Genomic DNA, 16,705 nt, shown 5'->3' with positions numbered 1-16,705 from the left:
AATGAGCCGGGCGCAGATTGTTTAAACACTTTAAAAAATATATTTTAGCGACATTTAACTGACAGAACAATGCTAAAATGGCTATAAGCGTTAGATACGTGGTTTTTCACTCCTATCTCACGACTGCAATGCGTAGTAGCGTGAGAAGACGATCGCAGCGAACATGAGTGCATCAATCCGATCCAGTACGCCTCCGTGGCCTGGGATCAGTGTCCCGGAGTCTTTGACACCTGCGGCTCGCTTCAATAAGCTCTCGAACAAATCTCCCAATCGCCCGACAACAACCGCTAAAATCGTAAAGCCAACTTTCAGGCCGAAAGAGCCTGGTAAGTCCAATAGTGTGGAGGCTACTGCCATGGTTACGATACCGAAGAGGATCGCGCCGAGCGTACCTTCATAATCTTTGTTCTTGGACAAGTGCGCGGCTAAAGGGTTGTAGTACGGGTAGTGGAAGTAGTCCAGGACTTTGCCAATAACGTAGGCTCCTGTATCAGACGCCCAGACAATGTACAAGAGCGCAATAAGTAGTTTCCGGTACAACGTGCGATGGTTGTCGTCGACGAAAGCGACAGTGTGCCCGTCACATATAATAGCCCCACGACATCCAGCATAAAGCTGACAAAAGCTTCGGTTTTATCAGTAGTTGATGCAAAGCGGAACACTAGGATTAGTGTCATCCCACCGAGAAAAATCTCGGACGTACTCATAAGCAAGTTACAGTGACGACTCCGTATTGCTTATCTGGCGTAAAACACGCCGAGAGGCCCACCACAAACCCTGTGGCGACAGCGAACATCCCCCGGTATCCATAGAACTCTGTTGTGTGTAGTTGAGGTATTTTCTGTATCGAGAAGAGCAATATTGTACTCGTGATACCGCTTATAAAGAGTGCGACCCAGACGGCAGCGGCCCATTCGTAGCCTTCAAAGTATCGGGCGGCGAGTTCAGTGATTGCACACCGGTTTAACCGGTTCTCTTGGTCTCGTAACTCGCAGTCCACCACTGCGATCTCTCGGTTCTCCCTCTCTGCTTGTAGTTCTCGCGCTGTAACATGCGACTCACGTCCTGTACTGCGTATCCTCGCCGAGTCTAAGCTGCGTCTCGGTGTTTGTTGCCTCTCTTCGTCACTCTCACTGGCGTTGCTCCGTGTATAATGATGTACTGTATCACTGTATCGAGAGCATCTGCTGACGCCTTCATTCGAACCTTCCATGGCCTCTAACCGCGTCAAGATTCGCAGTCGAATACGATTCGCCAAGCACGCGTATTCGTACGAGCATGTGCTGGTGAGAAAACTTAACCGCGTAGTCGTTGCGAACGCCGGTGAGAGCCATAGAAACACCGTCACGGTTGGAGCTAAGACTGCATCGTAAGAATTCGAGTGTGAGTCTCCATTGCGCTGTAGTATCTGAGATGACGCATGGCGCGTCACCGGGCTCTCCGACCTTCTATCACTACGTAACGTAGGTGCCATAAGCACAGACTTGTAGGGCAGTAGGTGTAGAGCAAGTAGGAATAGGATGTAAGACACGTGAGTGCCGGGCAAAGTACCACGACAGGACCACGGAGTTCTGGTGCTTGCTGCCTCTCACTCGTTGTGCACGCAGCACAGCAAAAGCAGTTGTGAGAGTGAGAGCTGCCAGCACCTGAACCTCCATGTCCCGCAAAGTTAGATTAGCACATACTCAGTCTAAGATAGTCTATAGAAAGCTAAGTAGTTCACCATCACCTGCAACGCAGTTGCAGTTGCTCACCGCCACCAATGTCGTCCTTCATACAGTCCTTGGTATCTTCCGCACGCCGCTCGCACGTGAGCGCGTTGCAGACCGGTACGCCGGGATGCAGTACATGCATAGACACGCGTAGGATTGTAGGTTGGATCGGTAGTACTGGTATTGCCAGTGTCTTGGGCTGTGGCAATGAAGTCTGGCACTGGACACTGGCAGACCGTAGCAAGTAGCATCTCACAGTAGCAGGATAGCATCTCACACTCCCACTTGATCTCGGCGATGCAGTGCCGAATCGACGCGATCACATCGCTTCATCCGTACACACACCACTGAGAATAGTCGTACGATAGCCACCACCACCGTAATTTGCTAGCTGCATAGTCTCCCACTCGAATCGCACATGTCCGTAGTCCAGCGCAGTTGATTGCATGCTAGTGTTGTGGTACAGCCACACGAAACTGGTTCTTCCAGTCGGCACACAGGCACACTACATGTCATCGTCGTCAGTAATGTCTAATCCGTCGTTCTTGACCGCATCGCAGGTGACGCAGTCAAGGTATCATGCATCGCAGTTGACGCAGATGTAGCCTTTTCATTTACAGTGGCAGCCATGCTACTGTCTGCCACGATAGGCAGTACCTTCAGCATCTTTCGGAATCGGGAGATCTTGACCACCGCAAGTGGTTTGGTCATGATGTCCGCCACCATGTTCTCCGTCCCGATGTGTTGCGTAATGATCCGTTTTAGTTCCACGTTCCGCCGCCCCATGTGGTATTTGTTGTCAATGTGTTTTTGCTTGCTGTGCTTGCCGGGTTTAGTCGTTAGAGAGATGGCTCCCTGATTATCTCCGAGTAGTACAGGTAGTGCATGTTTCCACACTAGTTCTCGGCAGAGCCCTGCAAGCCACAGCAAGTTCTTTGTAGCTTCAGCCATTGCAACGTACTCAGCTTCGCATGTACTCTGAGCATTGATTTCTTGTTTCCTCGATGCATAGGAGACAACATTGTTGTCCATCGTCGTCACGTATCCACTGATGCTGCGGCGGTCAACTGGATCATTAGCATAGTCAGCATCCGAATAGCAACCCACACGTAGGTCACTCGCTGACGCAACATCCATCACCAGACCAAAGTCACGTGTAGCCTGCCGGTAGCGCAATACCCGCTTGGCTTGCGCATAGTGAGTATGGTCGTAGCTGGCTAGGTATTTCCCGAGATGTCTGGTTGCGTGTGCGATGTCAGGTCTTGAGGCACTTACAAGATACTGAAGCGCACCAACCAGCTCTCGATAGGGCAGGTACTCGGTCGTAGCAGGAACAACCGCCTTTGAGGGTGTCAAAGCCTCAGGCGTAGTACACCCATTGCACGTCTCCATGTGAAATCGTTTGAGTACTTCGAGTACATACTGTTTCTGGCAGTAGATAATCTGTCGACTGGGTCGGTTGATCAAGATCTCCACACCTAGTAAGTACTTCACGGTTCCCATGGTCGTGAGCTCAAACGTTTCTTGCAGCGCGGCTGCAATTCGAGCACACAGCTCACGTGGACCCATTAGTGATAGGTCGTCCACGTATACAGTTAGGAGCATAGTCACTTCTCCATCCTTCTTCAGCGCGTACAAGCCGTAGTTCGACTCCAGTCTTTCAAGCCCAAGTGTCAGCAACTTGGCATGTAGAGTTCGGTTCCATACGTTCGGTGCTTGTTTAAGTTCATAGAGGCTCTTCAAGAGCTTACAGACAAACGCTGGCCCATCTGTTTGAAAGCCTGGTGGTTGCTCCATGAAGGTTAACTCATCGAGGTCCCCGTAAAGAAACGCGGTCTTTACATCGTACTGAAGAGCTTCCCATCCTCGTTGAAAGGCGAAGTAGATGGCAACACGGATCGTCTCAAACCGGAATTTACCGGTGCGTAAGGTCTCACTGTAGTTACACGCCCAGTTGTTGTTTGAAGCCATGAATCACGAGACGAGCTTTAAATCTTTCACACGCCCTCGTTCGTCACGCTTAACAGCGAACACCCATCTGCACGTAATAACCTTGACGCCTTTGGCTGCCGCGCGTGGCACCAATTTCCATGTCTTGTGTCGTTTCAGTGACTGTAGTTCAGCAAGCATAGCAGCCTTCCATTGAAGCCAATGCTTGCTCCGACGTGCCTGCTTGTAGGTCGTCGGTATCTCAATGTCCATATTGATAGACATCACGTTGCCCACCACATAGTCAAGAAGCCGCACGCTTGGCTTCTGCGTCCTTCGAGGTCGCTTGAGACAGGGTTGAACAGTTGGATCGCAAATCTCAGAAGTTTTCGTCTCCTTCTTTTCTGGTTCAAGTTTCTTTCGCGTCTTTCGTTTTCGTCGTTTGCCAGACTTGAGTGCCGCAGGTGGCTCCTTCGTCTCATCGTTCACAGCAACTTCAACTGGTGCATCTACACCGGCTGGCGACTCTACTCTTTGTTCGTCAGGTAAGTCGTCTTTCGCACTCCCACTGGACTCATGCTCTTTGTCCTGCAGGTCATCAGCTATTGGCACCATCTCGAGCTGCTTCGTCACATTCGAAGACTCAGAGCTCCAACCAGGCAGGTACGTTTCCATACTAGTCTTGATGCGTGCCACCGGAACACTATCGGGCAACTGATGATCACCATCGTGATATGCGTTCTCTAGGAGTTGCTTTACGTAAGTGCCGTCACTTGTAAACTCCTCGTGAAATCGCGTTTTTCGTCCACGTGCAGTCACGACTTGAGCTGTCTTCAAATCCAGAAATTTGTAGCCCTTGGTATCATGACTATAACCAAGTAATAGAGATATTCGTGCTCTCGGCTCCAATTTTTCCTTCTTTTGTCTGGACTCAGGAGGGACACGCACGTGTGCCACACATCCCCAAGTCCGAAGCTCATCCACATCGGGTGTCACACTGTACAGCTTCTTGTATGGCGAGACCAGTCCTAGCGGTTTAGTTGGTAGCCAATTCAGTGTCGTAACAATGTGTAGAAGTGCTTCTCCCCATAGCATGTTAGGAAGATGTGTAGCGGTTAGCATAGCACGGATGCGAGGCAGTACAGTGCCATTCGCTCGCTCCACCACACCATTCTCCTGAGGAGAGTAAGCATTCGTGAACTGCTGCACAATCCCATGCTCATTGCAGTAATCTCTCAGCGCATTACTGGTGAATTCACCACCCTGATCAGAGTGCAGTCTCCGAACAGTGAGCTTGGGAAACTGAGTCCGAAGTTGATGTAGCAAAATCTTGACGTACAGTGTATCCGCACTCTTTCGTTCGAGTAGATACGCCCACTAGAAGCGAGTAGCTTCATCAATGATTAGCAGGAACATAGTTGCACCACGTTCCGTCGGTTCATTCATCGTGCATATGTCCATCATCAACATCTCAAGCGGTTCAGACTTCCGTTTAGGAATCCTTGCATAAGTCATCCGTTTAGTCTTGCTAGCAGCACACGCAACACACTCGTAGGAGCTCAGACCTTGTGCATTAATCTTTACTCCGACATCGAGCTTACTCGACAGTTCTCTCACAGTGTCCATACTCATGTGAGCGAACCGTTGGTGCAGTAACTCCATCGTCTTTCTGCTGTCCATGTCTTGTTGCGTGCTGCCATCACCATCACTCCTGACACTCGCTCTGCCTTCAATCGGTAGATATTGTCTCTCATGATAAACTTCAACGAAGTACCTGGCTTTGAGAGCCAAGCTGACTGCTGATCATCTGAGCACAGCAGCTTGTAATTCCCAGCCGTCTGCAAGTGACCGAGGCTGATAATGTTCACCTTTGCATTAGGAGTGTAGACCACGTCCTCAAGGAGGCGATCTTCTTGTTCACCAGTTGTTTGGTTTACAATGCGTAGCAAGACAGAACCACACATAGTTGCATGTTCCGATGTTCCGTTGGCAAAGTCAAGCCGACTGGTGCGATCTTCTCGAATGGTAGTAAATAGAGACAAGTCTCCACAGACATTCGCCTGAGAGCCAGAGTCCAAAATCCACTCCACCCAGTCTAAGTCATCAGACTGCTTTCCTTGGTTTCGACCAGTCGCATTCACCTGTCGAATTCCACCGATACCAACATTCCCACGATTTTCGCAGTGTCTAGGCGAGTTTCCACGACGACTTGGCGACAAGTTTCGACGTTGAAGATCATTTCGACGAATGCAATCATTCAGTAGTGGTCCACGCGCGGGTGATGGTCAACTACGCCACGGCTCTTGCGGCTGGGGTCCATAATGACTTGGCGGCTGGTTGTTCGCTCGTGGCTCACGACGAGCAGACCAATTACGACCACGAGGTGGCGAACGCCAACGCAATGGCGAACGCCCACGCTGCAGTGATCTTCCTCTCGGTGAACGACTTCTTCCAGACTGCGGTGGTCTTCCTTGTTGCAGGTTTCGGGGCGGTGAGCGACTCCATCTACGTTGCGGCGACCTTCCTCGTTGGAAGTCCCGAGGAGGTGAGCGGCTCCTTCCACGTTGCGGTGATCTTCCTCTTTGGAAGTTCCGCGGAGGTGAGCGGCTCCTTCCACGTTGCGGTGATCTTCCTCTTTGGAAGTTCCGCGGAGGTGAGTAGTTCCAGTCTTGAAGTTGTAGTGAGTCAGCTCGTCCTGGTATAAATCCACTGCGTCCTAGCTCATAAGGACTCATGTTGGACTGATATCCTCGCCCGTAATCTTGCTCGGGTCCTTGGCATCCGCGTCGCTCAACATTAGGTCCACAATGATCATCCCCCGGCACAGGTGGACCCACTTGTGGTCCACCTTTGGTGTACCATAGCTCAGACCCAGGTCCTTGCGAGCTCTGCATCAGTCCTTGACCCAGATAGTATAGTGCAGTTCCCAAAGCAGGAGGTGGACCAAGCGATTGGCCACTCTCCCACTGGCTTTTCATCGCCGCTGGTACAGCAAGTTGCACCTCTTGGTGTCCTGTATGCACTTGTCCATCCTTTTGTTCTTGTTCTCTACCTTGCATATGGTTAGCAGGAACTCTCAGTTGCAGTTGTTGCGGTGTCGTTGGCACGTTCGGGTGTACACTTGGACTCGAGTCCGACTGCCGACGTCTTCACCTCTTCAGCCAGATTCTCATCTTCAGCCTCACTGCTCGCAGGTGTTGTCACCGAATACACGGGAGACATGTGTGCAGCCGTCGCCACATCATCGCTGTTCCCATCGTTATTCGCCAGTCGTGTCGTCGCACACAACGAGAGACCCGAGAATAGGGCTCGTTGCTCACTGTCAGACTGGGCAACTTCAACTCGTCTCACCGAGTTGATGAGGGAAGCTGGCGACTTCTTGTACTTCAACTTGTTCTTAAGTCTCTTGGCCAGGTCTGGTCTCAGTTGCATGCCAGTCTGCGCAGTGCATTCTGCATACCAGTGACCATCTCCATTGCAGTTAGCGCAGGCTGTGTGCTGCTTCTTCTCAGCTGCAACCTTTGCCTTCTTGTGCTGGTTCTTCCCACGTTTCTTTCCAGACTCACGTCCACTTCCACTGTTGTGTCCATGTCCGTAGCCTTGACCTTGTCCTCGTCCTTGTCCTTGGCCAGTACCAACCTGCGAGACTTGCATTGTCCGCGTTGTAGGCCGGTTCGTCTGCTGTTGCAGCTGATCACGCTGATGTTCAGCGGAGCGCAGGCGCTGCAACGCCTCGGACAGCTTTAGGCCACGTCGGTCGTGTTGGTTGATCCAGTCTGCGTGTTCACGCGCGAGATCTCGAAATACCAACACGCAGTTTGATAGAAGTAGACTTGCATGTTGCCATTCTTCAAATTCACCATTTCCTTGACGCAGGAGTGTCACCTTTCGTCCGATGTCCTCCACGTACGCAGTAACGGACTCGTTCGGTTGTAATCGGCGAGTCACCAAGTCCTGTAGCAAGTAGTCAGGGTTGATGCCGTCTCCAGCCTCAAAGTGTTTGATAATCGTTGAATACAGCATTGCTGCCGCATCCATGCTGTCTCTTATCTCATCAATCTTGAACGTAATGCGTAAGTCCACAGATAGAGATAGAGCCAACGCGGAGAACGCCTTGTTCTTTCGCGTCGCATACCACTCATGATACTTAGGGCGACGTAGACCTTCCTCTTCGTCATATCGCTCTCCTCCATACGTAATGTCGCCTAGCGAGCGCGTCTCGAAGTGCAATGGCACCTCGCTTCGCCACGCTTTGTAGTCTTCTTTCTTGTGAAGCTTAGGCAACACAATGCTTGCGGAGTTGCACAACGCCTTGGTGTGGTCGGACAGCTCATTGTCGTCGTACCGACCACCGGGGTTCATGTTGTCCAGGCTGCTCTCTCCTCGGCTCGTGTAGCTTCGTCCACTGCCAACCGATCCTTGGCTCGACGGTGGTGAAGGCGGAGGGGGCGGATTTTCAACTGGCCCCGTTTCTTCGATTGTGTTCGAATTCTGCATACCTTCGAGTAACACTCGAAGCAACGGTCGCCCACCAGTAATTCCGACCAATGAGCGAATTAGTAGCTCAGCATCAGATTGCGATAATGTCGCATCATCCGGGCCATTCAGTCTTTCGACCAATCCCGGGGAATCTCCTCCTTGATTCGTCAAAACTTCTTCTTGTGTGTTTTCAACACCAGAGTCCACGTCAGTCGAGCGCCCTAATTGGGCTCATAACCTGAGATGACGCACGGCGCGTCACCGGGCTCTCCGACCTTCTATCACTACGTAACGTAGGTGTCATAAGCACAGACTTGTAGGGCAGTAGGTGTAGAGCAAGTAGGAATAGGATGTAAGACACGTGAGTGCCGGGCAAAGTACCACGACAGGACCACGGAGTTCTGGTGCTTGCTGCCTCTCACTCGTTGTGCACGCAGCACAGCAAAAGTAGTTGTGAGAGTGAGAGCTGCCAGCACCTGAACCTCCATGTTCCGCAAAGTTAGATTAGCACATACTCAGTCTAAAATAGTCTATAGAAAGCTAAGTAGTTCACCATCACCTGCAACGCAGTTGCAGTTGCTCACCGCCACCAATGTCGTCCTTCATACAGTCCTTGGTATCTTCCGCACGCCGCTCGCACGTGAGCGCGTTGCAGACCGGTACGCCGGGATGCAGTACATGCATAGACACGCGTAGGATTGTAGGTTGGATCGGTAGTACTGGTATTGCCAGTGTCTTGGGCTGTGGCAATGACGTCTGGCACTGGACACTGGCAGACCGTAGCAAGTAGCATCTCACAGTAGCAGGATAGCATCTCACAGTATCGACCGCGGGGACACTGACACCTCGCGAATGTAGGGAATGTCGACGCGCGGGGAGCTCATGTCTCGTATAGCAGGGGCGTACGTGGAGGCCATGGCGGCCAACGTTGATGAGTGGCGACTAATTTTTAGTCTAAGAATTATTGTTTACTACCGCGTTAGTAAACAATTACGTTTATGTGTAGTTGTTGTCACATCGACCGTCAAAAATGAGTAGCTTGTTATGTGGTAGTAGTCAGCTTCAACAATGGAAATGCGACCATAACACCAAATGTTACCCTTTTGAGAAATTGACTCTCAAACAAGAAGAAGCTTGAAAAGAATGAGTGGCAGAGCATTGGTAAGAAATGTATTGGGTACATGCGACGAAGTGCAGCGACTTGAGGCCGAGTTTGTTGTGTCTCTAGTGAGCGAGGTGGCGACGCTGGATAGAAATTTGGAGGCGAAGCTAGCAGCGTCAAGTCCATTACGATCGCGTCTTGTCGAAGCTTGAGTGTGCAGGCGAAATTTGTTGTTGTTGCAAGAGGCAATAAGTGATGATTTCGATACTTCGGTGTCGACGGAGCATGGCATGCGTGAAGTCAGCACGGGGAGGCTTGTAACTCTCCACGAGAAAACACAGCTCTAACCTTGACATTTTGTGCACCCAGGTAGACGGGTAGGTCCAGCGTGCTAGAAGACTGGCTTCAGATGGCGCGGAAGCATGAGTATCGTGGTAGTATTGTCGCCCATGTGCGAGATATGTAGATTGAGATTGCTGACAATGAAGCGAAACTAGACATTGTCACTCCAGCTAAAATGATCGATTGTGTAAAGTGTAAACTGTCGTGACTGGAGGGAATGTCACTACTGTATGGCTCATTGTGTGACTGTCCGTTGGTGGATCAAGCAGATTTACAGATAGCTTACGGAAGCTCGTTTTTCTGTGTTTTCTACACAACGAGAGGCCAGGGCGGAGACTGGAAATAAGGTGCAGCCTGAAGAAGAAGAGAAAAACTTCATTGCCTCGTCCTCCGCTTGTTGGTCAAAAGTGCAGCATAGAGAGAGCATCGACTCATGACAGCGTGGACATTCGGAGAAGAAAAACAAGGCTGTTCACTCGATTGCACCCTTTCATGAATTCGCCGGCGTGAAAAGACCCTTTACGCGCCAAAGGGACTACGGTGATAGCACAGTGCTCTACTTGTAGTCACTGTTTCTTCTTTTTTTTTTTTTTTCCTAATCAAAATGTAATTATTATTTTATTATTGAAATTATGCAAGTACTTAAGTAGCATTTTTCCATGTGTCATGCTCCAACATTGAAGTACCGCGAGAAGATCAAAGTCGCAAACATCAACGCGTCGATGCGATCCAGCATCCCGCCATGGCCAGGAATGAGTTTGCCAGAGTCCTTCACACCTGCAGCGCGCTTTAAGAGGCTCTCAAACAAATCTCCTATCCGTCCGGTGATCACCGCTACGACTGTCAACAGAACTTTCGAGCCGAACGATCCAGGCAGATCGAGAGCTTTAGAAACCGCAGCCATTGTTCCGATCCCAAAGGCTATAGCTCCCACTGTTCCTTCGTAGTCCTTGTTCTTGGATATATGTGCAGCCAGTGGGTTATAGTACGGATACTGGACCCATTTCAGAGCTTTACCCGTGATATAAGCGCCAGTATCGGACGCCCAGACAATGTACAATAACGCGATAAGTAGCTCCCGGTATAGTACCTTACGCTCATCATCCACGAATGCCACGAGTACGGACAGTGTTCCGGAGATGTAGAAGAGGCCTAGCACGTCCAACATGAACGATAGGAAGGCCTCCACACCGCTCTTACACGCAGTCAAGCGACAGATAAGTAGCATCAACATGCCGACAAGGAACGCCACTTCGGGTTCCAGTCCAATCCCACAGCTAAAGTTGTCTAAAGGGCACCCTGTCGAGTACATTGTGAGTACAGTAAACACACCATACTGCACGAGCACCGTGAACGCGTACTGCCAATCCGGTGCCAGACACGCACAGAAGGCAGCGACGAAGCTTGTAGCAATGGCATAGAACCACCGAGATTTGTAGAATTCGGTAGATTGGAGTGCCTGGGTGTGCTCCACTGACAGAAGGAACAATGTGGTCGAAGCGGCACAAATTACTACCGACAAAAACGCAGCAGCCAGCTTGTCGTTGTCGTTGGAATAGAGCGATGCTAGCTCGCTCACAGCGTGGCAGTTTAGCCGTGCCTCTTGTGGACGTAGTTGGTCATCGACATGTGCGATTTCGTCTTGCTCTTGCTCTTCCAGACGCGAGCGGAGATCCGTCTGCGATGGTCGTTGCACTTGCAGTCGTGCTCTGCTTTCAAGATCAGGGCTTGTGTCACGGAGTAGAGACCGTGACGAGTAGTTGCTAGTGATAGCGTCTACCTCAGACGCAAAACTGCTGTTAGACACGGTCGAATCTTCGTTCCAAACGCCTTCCAGCGCGTCAAGGCGCGTGAGGATACGTAAGCGAATTCGATGCGACAGCCATGCGTATTCGTACGAACACGCACTTGTTACAAAGCTGCAGACCGTGGAGGTGGCAAAAGCCGGGGAGAGCCACAGGAAGGCTGTAACCAGCGGAGCCAGAACAATTGACGATATGACTCGCTGCACTGCATTCAACCAGCTTTACTTTTGCTCCATCTCGAAGGATCATTTGGACTGGACACAGGTGTATCAAAAGCGTACGAAAGAAATCCCCCTTCAGGAGAGAGAATCGTTTCTTGAAAGCTGTGGTGAATGGCTAGCGGATCGGAGCGCCTTGGATCGCGGCAACACGAGCTTGGACTCATCGGAACATTTATAGGTGAGACGCTCATCGTGGCGACTTGCTGTCCAGTTGCTGTTTATAAAATTTATTATGTTGAAGTTAGAAATGAGAAAATACTACTACTTTTGTGGAAGTGATACAAATTCAATCGTATCATTCCAGTGGTTATAAAACGCAGCAATCAAATAAGCGAGTCTGTTGGATGTTAACGGTAATTTCAAGCGATCACCAAGGTTGATTGTCGCTAACCACGGCAGCTAAATACTGGTAGATCATTTGATATTGTCCCTGCACAACACACATGTTAGTCCATGTAGCTCCAACAACAGAGTAGAAATGACGTACCGGGGTTTGTACCATGCCAGGTCGTTGAGATCGCAGACTGTAGACGACTCGCGGGATGTCCAGAGCCTGCTTCATCGTCTCAGCACTATCCGCTGTATCCATCAGAGCTTGACGCAGCTGCTTCAACAGAATATCTATGGCGATGAACGTGCCGGAGCGTCCAATGCCGGCACTACAGTGCACCACAACTCTCGCATCCACCTTATAGCGCCTCGATGCCTCGTCACGGTAGCTGTTGACTGCATCGAGCATTGGTGCAACTACTCGGAAGTCACGTAACACACCGTGATCGGGCCACGTCGTCAGCTGAATGTGCTGAACGACGCGGCTTTCTCCGCTCCCATCCTTCCAGACCTTAAGCTTTCTGACAATGAACCCCAAGCTCGTAGGATGTTGCTCTTCCATCAGCTGGACGTGCAGGCTGTCAAAGGCCACAGTCTTTCCTCGTGGGTCCCAGTACAAGTCGGCTTTCCGTCTCTCACTTTCGACAAAGTTCGTGAGCATGAGCACTACGTGCACGTCGCATTGCCACACCATGTGCCAGAAGTCGCGGATGGCTGCAGGTACCGGTGCACAGCAGGCGATGTAGCCTCCGTCAATGTAATTGGCGTTAATGTAGTCGTCTCCTGGTTGCGCAGACGCTGCTTGTAGCTTCACCCGCGTCTTTTCGAACGGAAGCACGTCCAGGTACCGGTTTTTGGCCTTGGTAGCTTTAGTCTGCAGAGTCAGCGCTGCCTCGTAGCCTGGCGCTTTGTCGATACTCCAGCAGAGTTCCATGTACTCCCGTTCGAAGCCTGAGGCGCCCGAACGTCTGCCCCGATGCTGTAGTCGCTGCGTCGTGGCCAGAAACGCATCGATAGCGACGCTGGTGGTCGACGGGAGGCTATTCTTTTCAGCTAGAGCACTCCGCAACGACGCAATGCCGCTGTCAGCAGCAGGAGACGGAGTGGCCGGTGCGTCCATACGCAGGAAGGGGGCGGAGAACGGCGATCGCCAGGCGGGTCAAGTGTTGCACAGGAATGGTTGCGATTACCACATTCCATTACCCGAATATGTACAATGGGCTAAAGCCACAAAATGGAAATGAAATGTAGTGATATATGGTGTGGTAAACACAAATGTTAAAAATTAAGGAGTCAGTTTCTGTTGGTACAGTCGAGATGGAGATGTCGCTGCAGCAACGATGGTCGCGCTTCGCTGAGGAGGATCTGGGCACGTTTGTCACTTGCTCGGCGCTGTTCACGCTCTTTCAGACTGGCGTGGAGTTTCACGCAGTCAAAGACAAACTATTGCCTACTAGCCAGCGTGCGGTCCTCGCGATGCGTCGCACAGGTCCCAAGGTGCCGCTGCTTGTATGCTCTGCCGCTGCGGGAATTGCCGGCATGAAACTATCGATCGCTGCCGTGTCGCACTACCGTCAGGACTTCTCGCGCGACAACGTGCTTATGGCGTTGCCCGTTTGTGGAGCGCTGCTCAACCTTCACCGGGGCTCTCATGCAATGGCCAAGGGAGCACTTGGACTCGCCACGGTCGGCTATGGCGCTGACTACGTCTTCAGCATCTACCACCGCTTGAAATTTGAGGACGCATTGCGCCAGCACGAAGAAAAGCAGGCGCTTCTGCGCTTCCAACCGACAACCAGCTTGGACTTCGAGTGATCGCCATTTTAAATAAAATTAGACCGGGACTATATACTTAAGTAAAAATAAAATTAACACATCCATCTCGTCAAAGGTATTTGCTCGGCCGTGGGTTAAATATTTGTGGCGTGATTTGCTGCAAGTGGTACACTTTATGCCGGACTCAGTCTGACACGAGAATTGCCATGACGCCGAGCAAGGTCTTCGATCACGCCGCGCACGCCCAGCACCGGTGGCAGCGCTTCGTGAACCGCGACTCCAAACACTACGCCGGCTTCTCCGTTATGGCGGGAGGCCTGCAGTTCGCCAAGGCCGCGAGTTCTCACAAACGCGCCAAAGGCATCGCGTATCTGACCAAGAGAACGGCCGAGAAGCTCCCGAAGCTCATGGTTTATCCCTTGGTGCTGGGCGTCACGGGGGCTGAGCTTCTGGTGTGGGGGACGTCGTACCTTAACGACGGTAAAGACGAAGAAACGAGTAAAGTCGCGCGCGACGCGAAGTTGGCTCCAGCGGCCTTCGCGGTGTACGGCACTACGCTCAACTCCGTGTACCCGCTGGTCGGTCGTTGGCGTCGAGTGCGGGGGTGGCTCCGCCCTATAAAGTGGGGAGCGATCGGCCTGGGCATCGACTACGCCGTGGCGAAACTCACAGCGGAACGGGAGAAGACACAGACACAGACGCCTGCACTGGTGGAGGTCGAGAAGGAGTAGACACGTGTGAATACCGGTAGAAACGTTGGGCTTAAGGTTCTCATTTGCGTGGAGTATTAAGGTTTGTATTAACACTCATGTAGTAAATAATCGGTGACAATAGCTTGAAACAACACATTCGGCCCTAGACGGTATTCATATTTGAGCTGTAATAGACTAGCCGAGTGCCGCCGCTACGCGGCGGGAAAGAATGAATGTCGTTCCTTGTATTTTGCCTCCGTTCCGCTCGCCACGGGCTCGCTTCACTACTCGCACGGTAGGTTGGCAGATTTGGCTCAGGCGGGCCCAAAGGCCCGCAGGGTGCCGATTTGGGCCGCCTCGCTGCGCTCGGCAGCTTTTAGGCCAATCGGGGCCACCTTCGCTGCGCTCGGCAGCCAGTAGGAATATGTAAATTATTTTATCCAATGATTTGTCCGGAAAAGCGTGACAGGCACGACAATTTAGTGTGACGGACAGACAGGTTGCTGCAGTAGATGTTTAAGATTACTTCGAAGCACCCCGAGGCAGTAGAACTTGTCTTTTCTGGTAGTTTTTACTACGTAGAATATACTCTCCATATAGCGATTGAGTCTACCTCATCGTCAAATATAGTAATGCTCTCGCTTCGTATGTTACATGTACAGTAATTAAAACGAAGTATTATTATAAATCCACGTGAGGAAAACGGATGACTCCGCGTGCATGATTACACCGAGTACATTGAAGTCATGAGTTATTAACAACTGAGCGCCAAAGATGACACCTGAGTCTCTGCAAACAGTGTGCATTTTCAAATTCCGGGGGAGAGTGTTTGCAGCCCAAAACAAATTAAAAGACATTTATTTGTTAAGCCAACGACATTAATTTTACTATTTCCAGTAATCCGACTTTAAAAAACTATGCTAATCCGTTCTTACGTGGTTTTTCATCAGCAACCAAGAAGGTCTGTACATGTACAGCACGTTTACAGTACCGGTAAGCATGTTACAATGCAACATGTTTACTGCACTGTTTACAATTACCATGGTGTTCATAATCTTGTTCAGTCGACCGTCGAGTCGACGGGTATTTGTCGCAATATCGCAAGTGGAGTCGTATTTACGCCTCCATTTCTTCTTTCGCAGATAAATGGTGAGGCGGGGCTTCGAAATATTGGTGATCGGTATAGCCTTCATGGCTACCTTGACGGCCGGTGCCCACGAAGAGCGAGGGATACTGGGACCTCGGGCACCTGAGCGAAATGGCGGAGAAGCAGAAAATGCATTCACTCTCGAAGAAACTGGAGCATCGGTCTTGGCTTGCGGCAGGAGAATCTCCACAGACTTTGTTCAAGAAAAATGGCTGGGCAGGGAAAACTCTTGCACAACTGAAGGAGGACCCAAAGTACCTCCGTTACCAGGGGTTTGACGATCTTTGGATTAAAGGGCGATACAAGAAGGGGACGCTGTATACACCTGACAAGTGGCAACAGCTCGTCCGAGCTGCAAAAAATAAATGAACGGCCTTTGACGGTTAAATTCGCAATGACGGTAACATGTTTGATTTATTTGGTCTCATAAAGTCGAAGCTAAGATCAATCTTATTAGTGATACTAATGATCCATCTGGTACTCGGCGAAGTCGACCCAGTCTTCGTCTTCTTCCTCGGCGGCTTCATCACCAACTTCGTAGTTGAGACCAGTACGTTCATTGTGCACCAGCCCTTCTTGACCAGGTATATCTTCAATACACAACTCATCGTCCAGGACTTCTCGCACTTGCTCTCCTTCACCGATGTTGGTTTTTGGGATTTCACCCAAGATCAAGAGATCACCCGTGTTTGTGGGGAAAACAGCGAGTCCATTCGTGTCGACTGGATAGATCCACACGTCACCTTTGTCAAGCAGTTGTCTCCCCCACAGCTCGGCTTGCACCTTGCTCGAAAAGACCGATAGAAACGGAGTCCAATCGCGGTTGCACCAGTCGACATGCTGGCTCTTGGCACGCTGGAAATCGTTGTCCGTTTCTAAACACGCGTTTGCCATGCGAGCGCGTACAAGGGCATCTCGGTTCCCACTGTGACCGACGCGCCATACAAGAGCTGGAGGGTGGGGAAGCATGTTGCGTTCGATTACGTCAAAGTGAGGGTCCATCGTGTCTTAGAAGAGCAAATTGTTGAATGAGCATTTGCTGGCTTCGCATAGAAGTCTAGGATCGTATAAATTCTGGACGCATTTGCTCGAGAACTGTCACATTTGGAGTCCAACAACGCTACCTAAATAGGGGAACGTTTTTTGAGTACTTGAAACGAAAATCTAGCA

At 50.8% G+C, this 16,705-nt stretch overlaps 7 protein-coding genes across 7 annotated transcripts; 2 read left to right on the top strand and 5 right to left on the bottom strand.

Moving 5' to 3' along the window:
• Window positions 1–31: 31 nt before the first annotated feature.
• PITG_09674 (cytidylyltransferase) lies at window positions 32–707 on the bottom strand (the record flags this gene model as incomplete). The annotated part of the gene is made up of 2 exons (XM_002903238.1): window positions 32–615; window positions 663–707. 2 exons carry the CDS (start codon window positions 705–707, stop codon window positions 118–120), a joined length of 543 nt encoding a protein of 180 aa, XP_002903284.1.
• A 9,521-nt stretch (window positions 708–10,228) lies between these two features.
• PITG_09672 (cytidylyltransferase) lies at window positions 10,229–11,580 on the bottom strand (the record flags this gene model as incomplete). Its single annotated transcript, XM_002903237.1, has 3 exons — window positions 10,229–11,273; window positions 11,370–11,483; window positions 11,537–11,580. 3 exons carry the CDS (start codon window positions 11,578–11,580, stop codon window positions 10,229–10,231), a joined length of 1,203 nt encoding a protein of 400 aa, XP_002903283.1.
• A 377-nt stretch (window positions 11,581–11,957) lies between these two features.
• Window positions 11,958–13,040, bottom strand: PITG_09671 (receptor-type tyrosine-protein phosphatase, putative; the record flags this gene model as incomplete). The annotated part of the gene is made up of 2 exons (XM_002903236.1): window positions 11,958–12,020; window positions 12,078–13,040. The coding sequence occupies 2 exons, from the start codon at window positions 13,038–13,040 to the stop codon at window positions 11,958–11,960; spliced, it is 1,026 nt and encodes a 341-aa protein (XP_002903282.1).
• Window positions 13,041–13,189: 149 nt separating this feature from the next.
• On the top strand, window positions 13,190–13,810 carry PITG_09670 (protein kinase; the record flags this gene model as incomplete). Its single annotated transcript, XM_002903235.1, has 1 exon — window positions 13,190–13,810. The coding sequence occupies one exon, from the start codon at window positions 13,238–13,240 to the stop codon at window positions 13,733–13,735; it is 498 nt and encodes a 165-aa protein (XP_002903281.1).
• A 92-nt stretch (window positions 13,811–13,902) lies between these two features.
• Window positions 13,903–14,427, top strand: PITG_09669 (protein kinase; the record flags this gene model as incomplete). The annotated part of the gene is made up of 1 exon (XM_002903234.1): window positions 13,903–14,427. One exon carries the CDS (start codon window positions 13,903–13,905, stop codon window positions 14,425–14,427), a length of 525 nt encoding a protein of 174 aa, XP_002903280.1.
• An 876-nt stretch (window positions 14,428–15,303) lies between these two features.
• On the bottom strand, window positions 15,304–15,581 carry PITG_09668 (uncharacterized protein; the record flags this gene model as incomplete). The annotated part of the gene is made up of 2 exons (XM_002903233.1): window positions 15,304–15,351; window positions 15,429–15,581. 2 exons carry the CDS (start codon window positions 15,579–15,581, stop codon window positions 15,304–15,306), a joined length of 201 nt encoding a protein of 66 aa, XP_002903279.1.
• Window positions 15,582–16,002: 421 nt separating this feature from the next.
• Window positions 16,003–16,547, bottom strand: PITG_09667 (sporangia induced bZIP regulated hypothetical protein; the record flags this gene model as incomplete). Its single annotated transcript, XM_002903232.1, has 1 exon — window positions 16,003–16,547. The coding sequence occupies one exon, from the start codon at window positions 16,476–16,478 to the stop codon at window positions 16,284–16,286; it is 195 nt and encodes a 64-aa protein (XP_002903278.1).
• Between the last annotated feature and the right edge of the window lie 158 nt (window positions 16,548–16,705).

Source organism: Phytophthora infestans, genomic scaffold, assembly GCF_000142945.1.
Source record: "Phytophthora infestans T30-4 supercont1.15 genomic scaffold, whole genome shotgun sequence".
Taxonomy (NCBI): domain Eukaryota; phylum Oomycota; class Peronosporomycetes; order Peronosporales; family Peronosporaceae; genus Phytophthora; species Phytophthora infestans.
The sequence above is the reverse complement of the archived record's forward strand: the minus strand, read 5'-3'. Positions and strand labels throughout refer to the sequence as shown.